The sequence below is a fragment of the Grammomys surdaster genome, unplaced genomic scaffold (genome assembly GCF_004785775.1).
Source record: "Grammomys surdaster isolate TR1022 unplaced genomic scaffold, NIH_TR_1.0 126313, whole genome shotgun sequence".
Lineage (NCBI taxonomy): Eukaryota > Metazoa > Chordata > Mammalia > Rodentia > Muridae > Grammomys > Grammomys surdaster.
Genome location: NW_021621113.1, coordinates 8,798,520 through 8,818,801, shown reverse-complemented (window position 1 = coordinate 8,818,801; position 20,282 = coordinate 8,798,520). Strand labels below are relative to the sequence as shown.

At 48.1% G+C, this 20,282-nt stretch overlaps 1 protein-coding gene across 1 annotated transcript; it reads right to left on the bottom strand.

The window, feature by feature from the left end:
- Positions 1–1,200: 1,200 nt before the first annotated feature.
- On the bottom strand, positions 1,201–19,303 carry Fuca1 (alpha-L-fucosidase 1). The gene is made up of 8 exons (XM_028759923.1): positions 18,915–19,303; positions 17,247–17,381; positions 14,584–14,721; positions 10,579–10,684; positions 7,462–7,662; positions 6,243–6,433; positions 4,583–4,682; positions 1,201–1,423 (listed from the first exon to the last, which is right to left on the bottom strand). The coding sequence occupies exons 1-8, from the start codon at positions 19,286–19,288 to the stop codon at positions 1,283–1,285; spliced, it is 1,386 nt and encodes a 461-aa protein (XP_028615756.1). The 5' UTR covers positions 19,289–19,303; the 3' UTR covers positions 1,201–1,282.
- Between the last annotated feature and the right edge of the window lie 979 nt (positions 19,304–20,282).

The following is a 20,282-nucleotide window of genomic DNA, read 5'->3' as shown; positions in this document are numbered from 1 at the left end:
TGCGCCACCACTGCCTGGCATGGTTTTCTCAAGCACATAAAACACTTAAAATCTCATGGTGGCGCACGCCTTTAATCCCAGCACTTGGGAGGCAGAGGTAGGTGGATCTCTGTGCGTTCAAGGCCAGCCTGGTCTCCAAAGCAAGTTCCAGGACAGCCAGGGCTGTTATACAGAAAAACCCTGTCTCAAACAATCAAACCAAAACCAAAACCTCATTCCTCAGCCATCATATTATCTTAAATAAAAAACAAGGGAAGCCAGCCAGCCAGTGGTGGCGAAGATCTGAGTTCAAGGGCAGCCAGGCTACACAGAGATGGCTCAGTGGTTAAGAGCATTGGCTGCTCTTTGATTTTCAGTTCCCAGCACCCACGTGACAGCTCACAACTATCTGTAACTCCAGTTGTGAAGGATCCAATGCCCTCTGCACACAAATACCTTAGTGCATAGTTACTCACAGGTTGAGCTGGTAGTGTTGACCAGCACCAGAATAATGAGGGGAAAGCCCCAGAGATCACCTGCCGTGTTCTGCATTAAGGAGACCCGTCTTTCCCCTCTCTGCACAGGGTCATATATAGCCTAGGGTAGCCTTGCACTCACTATATAGACAGGCCCTTTTTTAAAGATTTATTTATTTTATATATGTGAGTATACTGTCGCTGTCTTCAGACACACCAGAAGAGAGCACCAGATCCCATTAAAGATGATTGTGAGCCACCATGTAGTTGCTGGGAATTGAACTCAGGACCTGTGGAAGAGCAGACGGTGCTCTTAGCCAGTGAGCCATCTCTGCAGTCCACTTCCATCTTTTTTTTAAAGGCAGAATGAGACTCTTTCACCAGTATCTCTGAAGACACGCTCAGTGTCAGCTCTCAGCTTGCTTTGCGAACCTCAGACAACTTGAGCCTGGCGGCCTGGCGGCCCCGAGGCCAGCTTGGTCTCTTCAGTCTCTTCAGGACGAGTGACAACCGGGAAGGCACAGGGGTTGAGTTGGTCAGACCTCTGTGACCTGCTCCCACAGGCAGAAGGATGACGTGGCTCATTATCAGGTAGGTCATAAGAGAACAGAGGGAGATTTCATCCTAGTGAGGGCATGGGTGACTCAGCTGAGCTGCCCAGGTCTTTCTGCCCACCAGAAATGCTAGCAATGGCTCGCCCATCAGTTCCCATCCATTAGAATGGGTTGGAAGGTCGACCACTGGGTGGAAGGGAAGCTACTTTATTGTGTGGTTGGTCCTGTAAGAGAAAGCAGCTCACTGGGCGGTGTGTCCTTGAGCTCCTATGATCAGTTCACCTTTGTCAGGTTTAGAGTCCAGGCAAACTTCACTGGGAGAGCAGGAGGTGGCAACAGGGGCAGAGAGATGAGGATGCCCCCCAGTGGGTCCTGGGTCCAGCTCAGTTCTCCTTCCATTCCTAGCATTGTTATCTGGAGAAGGCAAAAGGGGATGGGAGCACCTGGTTATTCGCTGATGAACAGATTGTCCCCAAACATGACGGGAAACAGCTGTGCTGAACAGGGCAGTGAGGACAGGGCAGTGAGGACAGGGCAGTGAGAGGGCAGTGAGGACAGGACAGGGCAGTGAGGAGAGGGCAGTGAGAGGGCAGTGAGGACAGGACAGGGCAGTGAGGACAGGGTAGTGAAGGCAGGGCAGTGAGGAGAGGGCAGTGAGGAGAGGGCAGTGAGGACAGGACAGGGCAGTGAGGACAGGACAGGGCAGTGAAGGCAGGGCAGTGAGGATAGGACAGGGCAGTGAGGACAGGGCAGTGAGAGGACAGTGAGGACAGGACAGGGCAGTGAGGACAGGGCAGTGAGGACAGGACAGGGCAGTGAGGGCAGGGCAGTGAGGGCAGGGCAGTGAGGACAGGCTGTAGGACAGGCTGTAGACAGGCTGTAGGACATACATGTGGAAAGACCCTGGGAAGGAAGAAGCATAAGCCAGCCATGGCTTTTTCATAAAAGGTACATCTGGCCAGATGTCGGCATAAGCTTATAATCTTAGCACTGGGAAGGAGGAGACAGGAGTGTGGCGGTCTGGTCTTTTGCTATGTATTGTAATGGTAAATCCTGGCCCCCAAGGCCTGACCGCCCCCAGGGACGAGAGAATCTGCACACACACAAAGTAATGCGATGCGACCTTGTTCCTTAATATAAAACTATTGGTTGAATAAAGACGCCAACAGCTTATAATTAGGCAGAAGAGAGGTAGGTGGGATGCTGGTTTCCAGGCTTGGGGTCTAAGGCAGGACCACAAGGTGGAAAGAAGAGTTACAAAAACAGCCATGAGAGCTGGCCGACTGGAGTTCAGAGCAGCCCAGATGGAACACGGCAAGTCTTAACTTGGGGCTATTGACAGGGACAGAGACAAAATAGCATCGAGGATTGATACCTGCCCGGCTCTAGTGAATTAAAGCCTTATTATAAATATGGAAGTTGTGTGTCTTTTATCTGGGAACTAAATGATCAAAAGTGGGGTAGAAACCCCCAACTGAGATTAATTACTTAATACAACGCAGGAGGGCCACAGATTGACGTTAGCCTGAGCTACATAAAGAGAATTTAGCTTACCAACAATAGCTGGGGATGTAGTTCAGTGGTGGGTGGAGTCTATCCCTAGCCCTGGAAAAATGACAACAAACCAGAGCACATTAAAGCTCAGGAGGGTGTCAGAAGCCATCCAGGAAGGCTAAGGGGTGCCAGTGCACTTTCTGGAGATAGCGCATCATTCTGCATGACCAGCAATGGGTGGGCTCTAAGAATACAGGGTCCTTAGACTTCATCCCAGGATTGCTATGTAGATGAATGAATGATTCCAGAATTCCTGATAATGATTTTATAGAATTTCTAAATTGATATAAATAATTTCAAGTCCTCTATAGAGCAAAACCTGCAAATAGAGCTCTGTAAACCTTCATGTGCCATGGGCTGATTGCACTAGAATAAGAAAGCAGGCTTTGGAACAAATTTATGATCAAGGAAAACATTCCTTCTAAGTTAGCTGTAAAACCATCATGGTCACTAAAGGCCATAAATTGGGCATGGACAATTTATTGTAGGTTTATCTATACAAAACTTCAAAATAATAAGACACAGGCAGATGATTTGTCTCTTGACAAAACTGTGCTAACTTGTGGCATAAAACTTTAAACTTATAATGAATTTACGGGGCTAATAACAGATAGTTTAGTGAGAGACCAGCCTTAACGGGAAGACATGTAGACAATTCCGCTGTTGTGACTCAAGTCTTATCGATTTACGACATGGGTTGTTGCCTTATCTTATGATGAGCTTCTTGGAAGGTAAGAGTATTTAGAAGGGCTGGAGAGATGGCTCAGCAGTTAAGAGCACTGACTCTTCTTCCAGAGGTCCTGAGTTCAAATCCCAGCAACCACATGGTGGCTCACAACCATCCATAATGAGATTGGATGCTCTCTTCTGGTGTGTCTGAAGACAGCTACTGTGTACTCATAAATAACATAAATAAATCTTTAAAAATAAATAAATAAAAAATAAAAAAATAAAGTTGAAAACTACAATTACTTAAAAAAAAAAAAAAGGGGCTGGAGAGATGGCTTAGTGGTTAAGAGCACTGACTGCACTTCCAGACGTCCTGAGTTCAAATCCCAGCAACCACATGGTGGCTCACAACCATCTGTAATGAAATCTGATGCCCTCTTCTGGTGTGTCTGAAGACAGCTACAGTGTATTCATATATAATTAAATAAATAAATCTTTAAAAAAAAAAAAAGAGTATTTAGAAAATCGTGCAACCAATTACCCTTCTGTAACAGTTCTGCCTGCTGGTTGTAGGAGGTATTTTGGGTTTTTTTGTTTTGTTCTGTTTTGTTTTTAAAGAAAAAGACACTCAGACAACACTATTAACATGACTCCATCCAGTTCTGAAGATGAAGCCATGAGGTAGTCTTTAGAGACAGTATTTATACTGAGGACAGAAAAGAAAGGTTGTGGAGCTGCTGCTTCTGCTCTGGAGGGAGGGAGTGTTCTTTCTACGTGAGATGTGTGCCTTTTCTCTCTACCTTCTTTCACTCACCCTTCCTTTCTTTTTTTTTTTTTTTTTTTTGGTTTTTCGAGACAGGGTTTCTCTGTGTAGCCCTGGCTGTCCTGGAACTCCCTCTGTAGACCAGGCTGGCCTCGAACTCAGAAATCCGCCTGCCTCTGCCTCCCAAGTGCTGGGATTAAAGGCATGCGCCACCACTGCCCGGCTCACCCTTCCTTTCTTTTCTCTTCTTTTCTCTCTGGTTCATAAAGAATTAGTGAAGTATTCCAAGCCTCTGGCCTGGCCATCAAGGGGTCATTAAGCCAAGAGAAAAGAGCCCTAGCAACTAAAACTTTTTTACCTAATCCCTTGTGCTAACAGCAGGCAGAAGGCAGAAGCGTTTAACCACAAAATAGCAAGAGAGAGTTTAGCTCTCAGAAGCCATCAGCTTCTGGACCCCAGAAGAGTAAGAGAGAGTTACAAGACCAGAGACCGTCAGCCTTTGGCCTTCGTGCAATGCTGTGTCCTGCGGCAGGACCTGTGAAGGCCCCGGCAGGTCTGTGGCTGGAAAACTGATGGAGTCTCCTTACCTTCGTGCCCGAGGTCGTTTTAGGGGATTTAAGGCTCACCATTCCATTGTCTGGCCAGTATAGAAAAGTGGCATAAACAGCCGAGTCTTTAGTGGTGTACCTGGGAACAAAGAGACATCGTAAGTTCAGTTGTACTTGCCGACAGACCCTCACATCCCCTTTAGATAGCTCACCCATTAAAGACCTAGTGTTTGTCATGACTACAAGGAAATGCCAGTAAGGTGTTCAGGAAGGAAAGGGACTAGAAAATTCTTTGGAATCTTCTATTATCCTTTCACTGGGTTGTCAAGGTTTGTTAAAAAATTAAAATTAACCCTTGGGCAACTCATTTTCTAGACCTTTCCCTGCTGCCTCAATAACCTTTGCTTGCTGCCCACTCCCCCTACACACACGCATTAAAAAAAAAAAAAAGAAAGGAAGAAAGAAAGAAAGAAAGAAAGAAAGAAAGAAAGAAAGTCCAGTGGTGGTGATAGCCATTAAAGGTGGTCCCAGCACCACTCAGGAAGTAAATGCAGGTATACATCTGTGAGTTCAAGTCCAGCCTGGTCTATACAGTTACATGGTGTCTCAAAAAAAAAAAAAAATCAAAAAACTTCTGCCGGGTATGGTGATGCACACATATAATCCCAGATACTAAGGAAGCTGAGGCAGGAGGACAGCTTGTTCCCAGGAGGTGGGGGACAGCCTATGCAGCATGGTGAAACCATGATGCACACAGCGATAACAAAACAGAACTTGCACTTGCCACGTCCTACTTATTAGGGGTTGAAGTCACAGAACTTGTTATTGAAATCTTCTCAACTCCAGATCCATGAGAAAACAACAGAGGGTGAAACAAGTGGAACATACAAAGGCGGCACATCCCTGGCCTGAGCGGTCACCGTGTTCAAAGACAGAATAAAACCACCTCACAGAAATTCATCCATAGGGATTGATGTGTCACCAGTGGAAGAAGAACAAGGCATTCTGGTGTGACATCAGGCTCTTTGAGCTCAGGCCCGGTGCTCTGCTGGGTCCTCATACAGATGATGTTAGCTAGTTTTCAAAGCAAGTCTATGAAGCTAAGTACCATCATGCCCTTCGCAGTTGAAGAAACCGAGGTCCAAGGTCAAATAACTAGATCTAGAAGTCCATCTACGAATGGGAAAAATTTAGGATGGAGCTGTGCACTGGGTGGGTGGAGCTGGGACATGAATCTCACAGCAAGCAAGAGACAAGGCAACTTCCACCCTTGTCACCAGGCTGGAAGGACCCGAAGATGTGCTAGGTCCACAACAGGCATAGGCTGGCACGCATCAGAAGGATACAATACTGATACTGAGAGGCTGTATTGTGTTGTCTGAGCTCACTTAGTGTTGGGAGCGACCTTGCTTAAACATTAATGGCCTAAGTCAGCCATAGGCTTGATATTTTGCCATCTATCTATAATCAATCTACCTATAATAAATATATCTATAATCTATCTTATCTATGTATCTACCTATGTATCCATCCATCCATCCATCCATCCATCCATCCATCCATCCGTGTGTGTGTCTGTCTGTCTATCAGCTATCCCTTGCTAATAATTCTTTTACTTTGACTTTACTGTCACTCAGAACTGAAACCTGGCTATCATCCATCAGTCCCCTGACCGCACAGGAAGGCAGGCAGAGCTCACCACACCACTGTCTTGTTCTTTTCAGACTGCACCCTCCAGGGTTTGGAGGCATAGATGGCCTCTCCGTTGATCTGCAGCCACTTGCCAACAGCAAGAAGCCGTTCTTGGAAGATGGGGACGATCAGGCCATCTTTAGTTGGTCCAATGTTAAGAAGATAGTTGCCTCCCAAACTCACCGTCTGAACCAATTCCTAAAGAAGGCAGAAAAAATAAAAGCTGAGACATGACTGTGGAGACGGCGGTGTCTAAAACACACAGACATCAAGGGATATGAAGAGAAATTTCCCTGGCTGCAATCCTTAGCACCACAAAGGGTGAGTTACACTGTAGAGCTGGGCGAGGCGGCAAATGTCTCCCTGAGCTGTCTAAGTACAGACTGTATGCACCGTTGGCAAAACCAAAACCAATGCAAGGGAAGCTGGGCATGCTGACCCATGCCTGTAATTCCAGCACTTGAGGTGGGAAAAGGCAAGAGGACCAGCAGATCAAGGCTAGCCTTGGCTACCAAGTTTGATGCCAGCAAGTACTCTATGGAAGAAGAACTACCATAGAGAGACATTCTGAAGGCATCCTGGAGTGGAGGTATTTGCTGTGACCTCGAACAACTGTCACTCAGGGCAGCCCAGGACTGATTTTACATTCAGAAAAACTGAAAGGTGAGAGAAAGGAAACCCTCCATTGGTTTTTGGTGTCTTTTCTCACTCTTTTTTTTTTTTTGGTTTTTCAAGACAGGGTTTCTCTGTGTAGCCCTGGCTGTCCTGGAACTCACTCTGTAGACCAGGCTGGCCTCGAACTCAGAAATTCACCTGTCTCTGCCTTCCAAGTGCTGGGATTAAAGGCGTGCGCCACCACTGCCTGGCCTCTTCTCACTCTTGATTGTACGTAGCACAATCCTGCCTAACCATGGGAGATCCAGTCTTCTTCTGTCTGCCTTTGGAACAAAATGTAGAACTCTCAGCTCCTCCTGTACCATGCCTGCCTGGATGCTGCCATGCTCCTGCCTTGATGATAATGGACTGAATCTCTGAACCCGTAAGCCAGCCTCAATTAAATGTTGTCTTTATAAGAGTTGCCTTGGTCATGGTGTCTGTTCCCCCCAATAGAACCCTAACTAAGACAGTCTCCATGTACTGTGGCCCAAGCAGGCTCTAGCAACTGGACTGTGGGTTAGAGGGCAGCTCTGAGACGAGCAAACAGCTAAGGCAATGAACACTCTTACCTCGATGATTTCATCTTCACTGGCGATGGTTGACATGGTCATGTCTCTTCGATAGCCCCAGGACGCCCTGTCCACGCTGGTACACATCTCCCACTTGTGGTCTGGCAAGCTGTGTGGCTTGTATTTGTCCTGACAGTTGTAGTACCCTCCGTGACGACAGGAGCAGTTCTGACCCCAGCGGTCATTCACTACCACCTCATCCTAAAGGAGGAAGGAGAACGGGTCAGCGGCACAGCACCGCCTGGCTCCTCTCTGGATGCAGATCCATCTGGCCACAGTCTCTGTGCAAGGAAGGATAGCAGGACTACACTAGTGGTTTCCCTTGCTGCTATCAGGCTCTAAAGGGCACATGTGGGACTCTAGACATTTTTGGCTGTCCCTGTGAGGGTGGTGCTGCTATCTAGTGAGAAAAAATGCTGAGAAATGTCCTACAGTAATGAAGACTGTGTCTATTACAGAGCAGCATCCAGGGCTGAAGAGATGGCTCAGTGGTTAAGAACACTGGCTGCTTTTCCAGAGGACCCAGGTTCAATTCCCAGCATTCACATGGCAGTTCAAAAAAAAAAAATAGCCAGACAGTGGTGGCACACGCCTTTAATCCCAGCACTTGGGAGGCAGAGGGAGGCGAATTTCTGAGTTCCAGGCCAGCCTGGTTTACAGAGTGAGTCCCAGGACAGCCAGGGCTACACAGAGAAACCCTGTCTCGAAAACCAAAAATAAATAAATAAATAACAAAAATAAACAAACAAGCAAACAAACAAACAAAAAAGTTGAATGTAACTCACACCCTTTCCACAGATATACATAGAGGCATATTCCAGTGCACATCAAATAAAGGGGAAAAAAAACCAAAAAAGCAAACAAACAAAAAACCCACTACTACCACCAAAACCAGCATAATATCAGCAGTGCCGGCCCCAGGGACCCAGCAGAGGGATGCATGGGTAAATGTGAATGCAGGGAGAGAGGAGTGCCTGTGGGTAAGTGTGCATGCAGGGAGAGAGCCTGTGGGGCCCAGGAGATGGCTCAGTGGGTAAAGCACTTTCTGTGGAAGCATGAGGACTCTCTAGCACTCGTTTGTAAAAACGGCAAGCATGGGACAGGAGAGATGGTTCAACAGTTAAGAGTGCTTGATACTTTTACAAGAGATCTGGTGCCACTTTCTGGCTTCAATGGGGTTTTGCCTACACACATTACAGATACACTTGCGCAGGCATACATACACACAGATATAAAAAACAATTTAAAAACTCATATGGGTGTTTTGCCTGCATGTATGCCATTGCACATGTGTGCAGTATCCAAGAAGGCCAGAAGAGGGCGACATCTGCCCTTGTACTGTAGTTTCAGGTGGTTCCTGTGATCCGCCATGTGTGCCGTGTGTGAGCTTGCTGGGTAGGGAAGTCAAGAGCCTCCTGCTCCTGTGAGCATCCTGCTTTAACCACTGAGACCTCTCCCCAGCCCTCACGGTGGTTTTCCAGAAATGTGATTGACATTTGCTTCCTTCCTGACATGGCATCTCTGCTTTTTCTGTGTGTGTGTGACTCTCCTTAATGGGGCTGTCATGTCATGCAGCACACAACACAGCTCCACGAAGACACAGTCCGGAGGAAAACTACCCACCTCACAGGCACAGGAGGTATCACCCATCCTAAGTTTGGTTGGTCAAGACAAGGTTTCTCTGGGTAGCTCTGGCTGTCCTCAAACTTGATTTGTAGACCATGCTGGCCTCTAACTCACAGAGATCCACCTGCCTCTGCCTTTTGAATACTGGAATCAAAGGTGTGTGCCACCACACCCAGTTTGTTTGTTTTTTCAGGTAAGAGTCTGACTATGCAGCCATGGCTGGCCTGAGAACACACTAGGTAGACCAGGCTGGCCTCAAATTCGCAGAGATCGGCCCACCTGTCTACTGGGTGCTAGGATTAAAGGTGTGCACCACCATACCTGGCCCATCTCAAGTCTGGATGGGCCGTCAGCTGCTCACTTATATTGGTATATAACTGAGGCAGAGACAGGGGTGCCATGGTGAATAATAGAGTGTTTTCCCTTTAAATACTGAGCAGAGACAGATGTGGGCAATTTAGACCATGGCATTCTATCAGTGTTAACTACCTGGGATGAACTACACATCTGGGAGTCCCCAGAGACTCGGCAAGTCCCTGGAAGCCAGACTTGTACTGCTGTTAGCCTGCCTTCCTAGGAGTGAGTCTTCAGCATGAGAACCGCCTCCAACTAGCACGCACCACTCAGGGGTCTCTTCTCTTTCCTCTCCTTCTCACTCTCTGAGTTTAGTAATAACTATAATTCAGCCCCACAGAGAGGAACCCACCAGAGCACCTTCATCCAAGCTTAGCTTTGGTTCTGATTACACCCAGACCTGTACACGCTAAGCACCTGCTCTAGCACCAGGCTATTCCTCTGACTACCAAGCTCCTCTCCCCCCTTTCTCTCTCTCTCTATTTCTCTTTTGTTTTTATTGTTTGAAACAGAATTTCTCTGTGGCTCTGGCTGGCCTGGAACTCAGAGATCTGCCTGTCTCAGCCTCCCAGATGCTGGGATTAAAGGTGTTGGCCACCACTACCTGGCCTAAGCCACTTTATATTTAGATTTTTCTTTAAAATCTATAAATCAAGAACATGTTGCCGGGCGGTGGTGGCGCACACCTTTAATCCCAGCACTTGGGAGGCAGAGGCAGGCGGATTTCTGAGTTCAAGAGTTCGAGGCCAGCCTGGTCTACAGAGTGAGTTCCAGGACAGCCAGGACTACACAGAGAAACCCTGTCTCGAAAAACCAAAAAAAGAGGAAAAAAAAAAAAAAAAGACTAAGACTTTTGCCATTCAGTAAAAGCTCCATAACACAAGGTATAAACGGGCAGCCTATGTACTAGCTAGGTGTACTAGCCAGTAATGGGAAGGTGCAGTTAGCTAAGTCCCCTTTTAAACTTGGGTATAGGCTAGGAGTGGTGCCACACACCTGTAATCATCCCAGCTCTTGGAAAGCAGAGGCTCCATTGCTGTAAATCCCCCGTCATAGCCTGCCTACTGACAGCTGAGACTACAGTCATTCATACTTTTCTATCAGAACCAGTTATTCCTAAATTAGATAACCACCTACCTTGACAGGGCTATCATTGTAGAGCCAAGCGAGGAAACCCGTGGAGTTCCAGTACGTATCAGGACACTCCCACTCCCCATCAGACCAGATCAGGTCAGGCTTGTAACTGGAAGACATGTGACCAGAGCAGTTTGTCATATGAATCTTTATCTAGTCCAGTCTTATGGACAGGTGTTTACTGAAAAATTAGAGCTGGGCCGGTAGTGGTGGCGCATACTGGTAGGATTTGCTGATGGAGGCAGAGGCAGGAGGATCACGAGTTCGAGGCCAGCCTGGGCTACACATATTTTGCCAGGCGGTGGTGGCACACGCCTTTAATCCCAGCACTTGGGAGGCAGAGGCAGGTGGATTTCTGAGTTCAAGGCTAGCCTGGTCTACAGAGTGAGTTCCAGGACAGCCAGGGCTACACAGAGAAACCCTGTCTTGGAAAACCAAAAAAAAAAAAAAAAAAAAAATTAGAGCTGGGAGTCTGGGTCTGTGGGAGAGCCCTTGCCTATCACATGTGGGGTTGTGGGTTCCATTCCTAGCCCGTCAGAGAGAAAAGTCTCTTGATTGGAAAGAACCATAAAAATTGCAATGCAAAAACTAATGAGGTAAGAAATTGTTTTTTTTTGCTAACACAACCACTGTCTAAAAGAGACTCAGCCACAGTATGTGGGAGGCGGCTCGGTAGTGTGGAGCCAGTAGTGGATGGTTCAGGCTCTCCAGAGCACACTGGCTGCTCCTCTGAAGTTGAGAAGTTGAGACTTTGGTCTGATTTCCCACATGACACTGGAGATTCACAATCACCTATTCATAGTCCCCCGGGATCTGATGCCACTTTCTGGCCTCTGTTGGCACCAGGTATGCACAGAGAACATAGACAAACATGCAGCCAAAACACCCAAACAGGTAAAGTAACTATTTTAATTAAATCAAGAGCTGCAGGGAGCTGGTGAACCAGCTCAGTGAGTAAAGGCGCCTGCCTGCCAAGTCTCACAACCTGAGTTCAATCCTGGGAGGCTGACTCTGCAAGTGGTCTTCTGACCTCTGCATGCACACCATGGCAGGTGCACGCACACACATCCCAAATAAACCAAACTACAACAATAACAGTGATGACGACAACAGTAATAATAAACGGCAGTGCTAAGGCACGCTTCCTCTAAACTCCTTTGCTGCTCCTTCTAGAGAAGGAGCTGGAATCAGTATTGAGCGTTTGCTTCCCTTCAAGCAACCAGCTCTGATTAGGAGTGCTGCTCCCCGGGCTTGACAGTCAGCTCAAGGGTGATCGAGCCTGCTTACTGCTTACTGCTTACTGCTTACTGCTTACTGCTTACTGCTTACTGCTTACTGCTTACAGAGGACCAGGGTTTGCTTCTCAACATCATGGTGGCCCACAACCGCTTATTCCAGGGAATTTGATGCTCTGGCTTCCTCCAGCACCTGCTGCCCATGGTGTGTATAAACAACACATAAGTAATAATTAAGTTCTGGAAAAGAGGGTGGTGCTTGGGCAGCCAGAAGGCTCAGCTCAGCTGGTAATGCTCCTGCTGCCAAGCCTGATGACCTGAGTTTGATCCCCAGAATCCCCATGGAAGGAGAGAATTGAGCTGTTCCCTGACATGTGTGCTGCAGCACATCTGTGCTCACACGCATACACACGCATGCACACAAAATAACCATATATGACTGAAAAGACAACAGCAGTGCTCATGGCCTGGACTGTGGTAGCTCAGTGGTAAAGCTGCCCAGCAAGTTCAAAGACCTGTGTCTTGTCTGGGATCAAGAAAATAAAAAGAGCTAGGTATGGTGGCTCATGTCAGTAATTCCAGCACTTGGGAACCAGAACCTGAGTTAGGAGATTTGCAAATTAAAGGCTAATCTGGGGCTCTGTGGCCGTCACCTCATCCGCCCCCGTGATCACTAACCCTGGTTCAGGGACAGATAAGAAAGCAAGGGAGAGACTAAGTAAGTTACTCTAAACCACACAGTTTACAAAAGAAAAAAGCCAGGGGCATCGGCACATGCTTATAATCCCAGTCTGCAGAAAATCCCGAGCCAGCCGGTCTGTGATAACTGTGAGGCTAGCCAAGGTTAGACAAGACTACAGAGGGAGGAGAGAGGAAAGAAGAAAAACAAAAAAAGAGGGAAAAAAACCCTCAAAACTAAACTTGATTTCAGAACTCCAGACACCTGCACTCAACCAGGACTTTGCAGGAGTTTTGTAACAGTTTCCTGACAGTCATCTGGCTAGAACTAGTTGCAAGCTGGGGACAGTGGCTCATGAGTGTAATCCCATCACTCAGGGGAGGCAGGAGTACTGCCTGAAATTAGAGGCCAGCCTAGGTTACAAAGGAAGACCTGTCTCAAAAATCAACCAACCAATCAACCAGCCAGCCGGCCAGCCAGCCAGTCGGCCAGCCAGCCAGCCAGTCAGCCAGCCAGCAGGCCAGCCAGTCAGCCAGCCAGCCAGCCAGCCAGCCAGCCAGCCAGCAACAGTGGCTCAGGCCTGAAATGCTCACACTTCTGAGGCTGAATCAGGAGCATCAACAAGGACCCAAAGCCAGGCCAGGCTAGTTAGATTTTACCATAAAAAAGAAAACTGCCAGGCATGGTGGCAGACACCTTCAATCACAGCACTTGGGAGGCAGAGGCAGGTGGAGCTCTGAGTTTGAGGCCAGCCTGGTCTACAGAGTGAGCTCCAGGACAGCCAGGGCTACACAGAGAAACCCTGTCTTGAGAAAAACAAAAAACAGACAAACAAACAAAAAAAGAAAAACCAAAAGAAAGAGAAATCCAAACATGATAGCAAAAACAAAATATATAAAATAAGAGATGGGTGAAAGAAGGAAGCCCTCTTAGGCTCCAACAGTCCTCCAGGCAGGGGTGGGTCCCACATGTTGCTAGGGAAAGCATGGAAACGGACTAGCGAGAAGGTCAGTGGGTAAAGTGCTTCCAACAACCCTGATCCTCAGGGTCCACATGGCAGACTGAGAAAACTAACTTCCCCAAACTGCCCTCTGACCTGAACACGTGTGTTATGGCATGCCAATGCCACTCATCCTCCAATCGATCAATCAATCAATAAATCATTGGTCAATCAATGTAGAAGAAAACATGGGGCAGGTTAGCTGAAGGGATGGTTCTGATGCTGATGCTAAGGGCCTGTTCCACAGTTGGTTCTTGATCTATCAGTAAAGAAGCCATGGGCCAATTGCTGGGTGGAAGGAACAGACGGGACTTCCAGGTCCCCAGAGGAAGAGACAGACACAGGAGAGGAGAGAGAGGGAGGGAGAGAAGGAGAGGAAGAGAGAGGAAGAGAGAGAGAGAGAGAGAGAGAGAGAGAGACATCACTATGCTTCAGAGAGAGAAAAGGTGACCAGCCATGTGAGATCTTGGGTGGAGCAGCAGCCTGCGGCCACTCTCACAGGTAGGCGACTAGGGGTGTTGAGCAGGGACGACCGTAACTGAGCAGCTAAAGTGGAGGGCAGGTGGAGAGATGTGGAACTGAGAGTATTGATAAGGGCAGGCCTCTCCAGGCAGGAGATAAGTATCGCCCAGCAACTGTGCCAAAAAGGCAAGATAGAATTGATCACTGTGTTTGTCTGTGATGTTTATCCCTAGATTCAAGGGATCTGGGCGGGGACGAGTAGCACAGTCTGTTCTCGGAGCCTAGGTGGGGTAGCGAAAGCTTCAGTTAGCAACAACTTCACATTGAGAATGGTGACCTCTCCGGTGACCTGTCCGTGGTCCTGACTAGGCCCAATGGCAAGGGAGGAGGGCTCTGAAGGTCTGGTTTTGACACACTGTCAGCCAGGTCCCTGTGACTGTGGCATCAATGAGTGAGCACAGTCCAGAAGTTCTGAGCGGTGGGAAGGAAGGAGGGAAGCAAGTGTTGCATTGACATAAACACCACTTTTATCATTTTGATGTCTTGTATGTGTTTTTCATGTTACAGCAGCCTCTGGCTGGAGTCCGGTAACAGCACTCTACAGTGGTGAGGCCCCGGCCATGCCTCCTTACCTGTTAACAAGGTCGTACAGCTCCGGCATTGTTTTTGCACTGACGAAATGCTGCGTTTTGAAACCATTTTTCTTATCAAGTAGGTAGAGTGGATGGAACCACTCCAAGAGCGAGTGGTAGAGGCCGTAGCGTATGTTCCTTGAACAGAAAAATACAGCAGCAGCTGGCATTAGGCAGAGAGAAAACAATCTGCTCTACAAAAAATCAGGCTGGGTGTGGAGTCAGCACTCTGGAGGGGGAGGCGGAGAGGTCAGGAGTTCAAGTACGCTTGATGCCAGCCTAAACTATCTGAGATTCTTTATTTATTTAATTTAAATAATTTATTTAACATACACACACATACTGGGTCTCAGTATGTAGCCCTGGACAGCCTGGGACTGGCTATGTAGACCAGGCTGGCCCCAAACATCCACATGCTTCTGTCTTCCAAGTGCTGGGATTAAAGGCATGCATCACCACCATCTTCTTACTTTATTTTTATGGTGCTGGGTATCATCTATGCTAGGCAAACATTCAGTCACGTGCTACATCCCCATCTGTATTAAATATTTCTTTAAAGAACTAGAAGAAAGGTGACTGAAGGTTCCTAACACAAAGAAAAGACAAATGACTAAGGATCTAGAGACGCTAATCACCCTGCTTTGTTCATTATACACACGTCACACCGCGCCTCATAAAAATGCACAATTACTACGGTTCAGTTAAGACATGGTGCTGTGCAAAGATTACAGTGCAGGTAATGAAGAAAAATAACAGCAAAGAACTGAAGGGGGGGTCATTTCGGTAAGTGATTCGGGGACTGACCACTGACAGAGAAGGGACCAGTGCATCCTGCTAAGGCTGGGCATGGTGCCACAGGTCTGGCAGCCCAGCACCTGGGAGGCAGAGGCAGGAGGCTTGCATCAAGTTAGAAGGTAGCTTGGTTGCACAGCAAGTTTCAAGCTCTTTGGGAATACAGAGCAAGGTCTGTCTCATAAGACCAAACCAAACAGAAAGAAGCAGTTACTTCCAAAGTCCAGGTGTGACCCACATCTACGATCACATGAACATCTGTCACAGGGTCAGTGGCCAAGAGCAGCATGGGGCACGGAACAGAGCAGGTAACAGGAGTCAGCAAAGGCATTCTTAAAGGTTGAGGTAGTCCGCTGGACTTTGCCAGCTCTCTGATCTGTCTCAGCTCTCAGATTGTTCCATGAGACCATCTCTGGGCTCTGTATGACACAGGCATAGCTGTGTGCCAATCAAACTCCATTTATATAAACAGGCAGTCAGCCTAGGCCTCAGAGTCATAGAGCAGAAAGTAATCTTTCTTTCTTTTTTTTTTTTTTTAAAGATTTTATTTATTTATTATATATGAATACACTGTAGCTGTCTTCAGACACACCAGAAGAGGGCATCAGATCCCATTACAGATGGTTGTGAGCCACCATGTGGTTGCTGGGATTTGAACTCAGGACCTCTGGAAGTGCAGTCAGTGCTCTTAACCACTGAGCCATCTCTCCAGCCCGAAAGTAATCTTTCTTAAAGGCAAACATAACCAGTAGGGTTTCAAACCTGAATACGTACTGGTGGCTGGGGACAGGGTTCAGTGTTGTGGCTTGAATCTCCACTGTCCCCCCCAGGCTCACGTTCTGAAGGTTTGCTGCTTGCCTGATAGTGCTGTTCTGGGAACCCACGGAACCTTTACGAGATAGGCATGCTGGTAGAGGGACACCTGACGGAGACCCTCTGGTTCCTGCCACTCCCCAGTCACCTGATACATGAATGAATGACCTCTACCATAGTGTGTGGACGGCATGTTTGCAGCTGCTTCACCATGCCGGCCTGAAAATCAACCATCCCTGCCTAAAGCTGCTTTTAACAGGTATGGTGGTCACTGACACAAAAGTACCCAACACACTCAGTGGAGGAACAACCGCTTAATCTATGAGAGGTCAGCATCCCACCTCTGTCACATCCAATTAATAACAGAAACTAATAGAAGTTCATCTATTATTGTTATTATTATTATTTAGCTTTCTGAGATAGTCTTGTTTAGCCCAGGCTAGCCTCAAACTCACTATACAGCTAAGGCCAGCCTTGAACTCCTGACCCTCCTGCCTTTGCCACCCAAGTGCTAGCTAGCATCATGTCTGGCTACTTTGTCTGGCTTGGGTTACTTTGCCTCCCGAGTAACTAGCATCAGTCTGGTTAGTTACTCCCAGTTAAGTGATAAATACTGAGGACAATCAGTTGTGTGTAACTTAGCCCTCTTTAGTTTTTGATAGACCATTATCCGAGGTTGCCCTCAGGCCTGAACAACTTGGTGTTGGTCGCTGGTAGCTATGGAGGAGAAAGGTGGGACCCAGTCCCTGGATTCCATCACATCCTGGAAAGGGCTCTGTACTGCATGTTTTCCCACAGAAATCCTTGCAGGCTACAACTAGACCATCGTGGTCTATGATAGTTGTCCTCCACCCACTGGGAACTCCTTTCTTTGGATCACCTTTGGTTCTGTGAAAACAGCCAAATCTCAAAAAGTCTGGGAGCCCATCAGCTCACTGGCTAAATGACCCTACCAGACAAACAAGAGAGTACAAGGCTGGCTCTCTGGAGGGCTGGATGGGAAGGGTGGTGGAGTAGCTGTTGGGTGGTGGAGTAGCTGTCTGTCCTCAGACACGCACCTCTTCCGCACAGCTGCTCCTAACTCACCAACCAAATCACGGTGGGGCCCCACATCCTTCGAGTTCCAGTTCCAGGACACAGAGCTTGGCCAGTTTGTGAAGCCTTCATGATGCTTTGTGGTCAGGACAACATACCTGCAGGCATCAAAACCAAATGAGAACAAAGGAATTGGGCGGTGTCCACAACCGTGTCCTTGTCCTGTAGGCCTGACGATTTTAACATGGCGGGCAGGTCTTCATTAAAGGATGAGTCACTATGACAACCACGATGCTTCTACAGTGATAATATTCCCGAGCAGCTATGACTCAAGAACGGATGGAGAGGCACTGGAGGCCCAGAGGGGAGGAAGACTCGCAAGAGAAAAGCTATGCTACTCAGCTCTCAGGCTCAACCCTTCTGGGAATAAGTGATGAACCTGTTTCAACTCTCTGTCCTGTTCTATTCCCAAGAGCAAAGGGTGGACATAGCAACTGCTCATTTTTTATCAATACTGTGAAATTGACTTTCATTTAAGGCTCAAATATCTGGGACTAAAAAGACAAACACTATACATCATTTACTTTTATAGAAAAAGAAAGATAACACATACATGAGATTTCATCAATAGCTGGTGCAGGGACTCCTGGACTTCAGGGTTATAAAGTATCTTAGGCTCATACAAACAGTCCTTCCTGCAATACAGCCCTTTCCTCTTTCAAACAGTCCTTCTGAAATATAAAAAGAACTCCCTCTGGGTACAGCTTGCAGACCCTGTGTGCAGTGGTTAAGAGTTTTCATTTCCAGACCATAGATCTGCAGTCTAGGTCACCAGGCTTCTTCCTCTCTCTGGGTTAGTCACCTCATCCATAAAACAGGAAGTCTGGAAAGATGCTGGAGTTCACCCTTTTTCATTTATTTGTAAATTACGGCTCTTAGAGATGGCTAGAAGACAGATTCCTGTTCCCTCAGGCCTTTTTACTCCCACACCATAATGGCCAAAACACCAAGTGCCAACTATACACAGCCTTTCCCTTCAATAGGAGAAAACCCAAGGTCCAGAGAAACCGAAAGCTGGAGTTTGGCAGAATCAATGAGAGAGTGGAGGACTGCGCTAGGCTAGGAGTGGGAGGTTGCCCTCCCAGTGGCCAAATCCCTCTGTCATCCAAAGTCAGCCAAATTCTCTAAGGCTGAGAGGGCTCTCATAACGGCACTCCCTCTGCAAGGCTCTGCCCAAACAGTCCCCTTCCTCCTGAGTTCTACCACAGAAGTGAGAAGAGAAGTGAGGGGGACTCCAAAAGAGAGCAACCCCAAACTCCCATCGTTCCTTCTCCTTTCAGAGATACAAGGAAGTCAAGTGGCTTCTTTTTATAACCTTCCGGGGACGCTGCACATAACCTAAGGGGACTGACCCAGGGCCACAACTCAGGGCCACTGATGGGAATCTGGGCTGTGTTCCGGACCTTTCAAAGGAGACACCGGTGTAGCCTGGTTCTAATCTCTGTCCGCACAGGTGTACTATCCAGTGCTTCCCCGCCTTAATTTTGTTTTTAACTGATCCTCAGTTGGATTCTCTTCTTTGGATCAGTGCTCCTTCCTCCGGGATACAGAACGCGGGGTCCGGGGCCAGAGGTCAGGCAGCGCTAGCCGTGGACCTGCCTGGTCCCGCCTCGCGCCTGTCCCGCACTCACTTGGCCCCGGCAGCCTCGAAGAGTTCAGCCCACTGGTCCGGGTGGAAGAAGCGCGCTGTGAACTCTGGTGCGAAGTCGGCGTAGCTGAAGCCGGGCGGGTAGTTTTCTTTTATGAAGCGCTGGTAGGCCGGTAACCGCTCGCCCTGCCAGTGCCACCAGAACCATTCGCTGCCCCAGGCGGGCACCGAGAACACCCCCCAGTGCACGAACACCCCGAACTTGGCCTCGTCGAACCAGCTCGGCAGTGGCCGCGAGTCCAGGCTCTGCCAGTCCGGAGTGAAGCGGCGCGGAGCCAGGGCCACTACCTGGGCCGCAGCAGCCAGCAGCAGCAGCCCGGAGCCCACCGCCCGCCATTCACTTTTCCGCTCCCACATCCCTGCTTCCGGGCCCGCACCGCCCCCCTCTTAATACGCAGGCTCCGGCGAGTAGCCCCGCCTCTCAGAGTAACGATTGGCTTGGAAGGGGAAGGGGGCGGGGTCAGGCTTGCGGTCCCGCAGGCCGTCTGAGGTGCTGGCTCCGGAGCGCCCTCTGTCATTGAAAGGGAGAAAGACTTAAGGAGGCGTTGCCGGCTCTGATCTGTTGAATATCGAATCTAAATTCCGTAGACTCCCCGAAGGATTTAATGGCCGGGTTCCCGCAAGTGGGAAAGATCCAGTGGGTGGGGAAAACTGGGAGAAGTCCACGTTTTTGCACCAATCCTCAGGGGAAGGCTGAAACCAGATCGTTTTATTTAGTGACTATTTAGGAGCCGTGGGTTCTCTGTGCTTTACATTCATCCTCCGGCAGGTGGAGCTTAGCAGATTGGAGAGTGATTTAAGAGATTTAGAAATAACAAGATAAGAAGGAGCTTTATGCAGAGGGAGAGAAATGGCTGCTGAAGGACTAAGGGCAAACGTGATTATTTTGGCCTATCTTTTGTCCGTTGAACTTAGCTTTGAGAACTCTGAGGCACTTAAACATTTTAATTTAACTTAAAATTGTAACTTAAATTTATTTTGAGATGGGGGAGGGATCTCAACTAGCTCAGGCTGGCTTCAAACTTACAGCCACAGTAACTTTGCATTCCTGATCCTCTGGCTTCTACCTCAAGAGTGCTGAGATTACAGGTCGGAGTAGCACTGCCATTCCTGGTTTTACAGTACTGACCTTTGAACCCAGAGAACTCATGCAAATGAAGCACTCTACTGACTGAGCTGCACCCCAAAAACCTTGAGGGTCTGTCAGAGTGCTTAGCATCTAACTGAAGAAAACCTGACTCAGGAGCTGTGGGGTAGTTCAGGGTAGAGCCCTTGCTTGGTGTACTGGAAGGCCTGAGGCTTGATCCGGAATCACTAAATACACATGACTGACCCCCACACAGGGGACCAC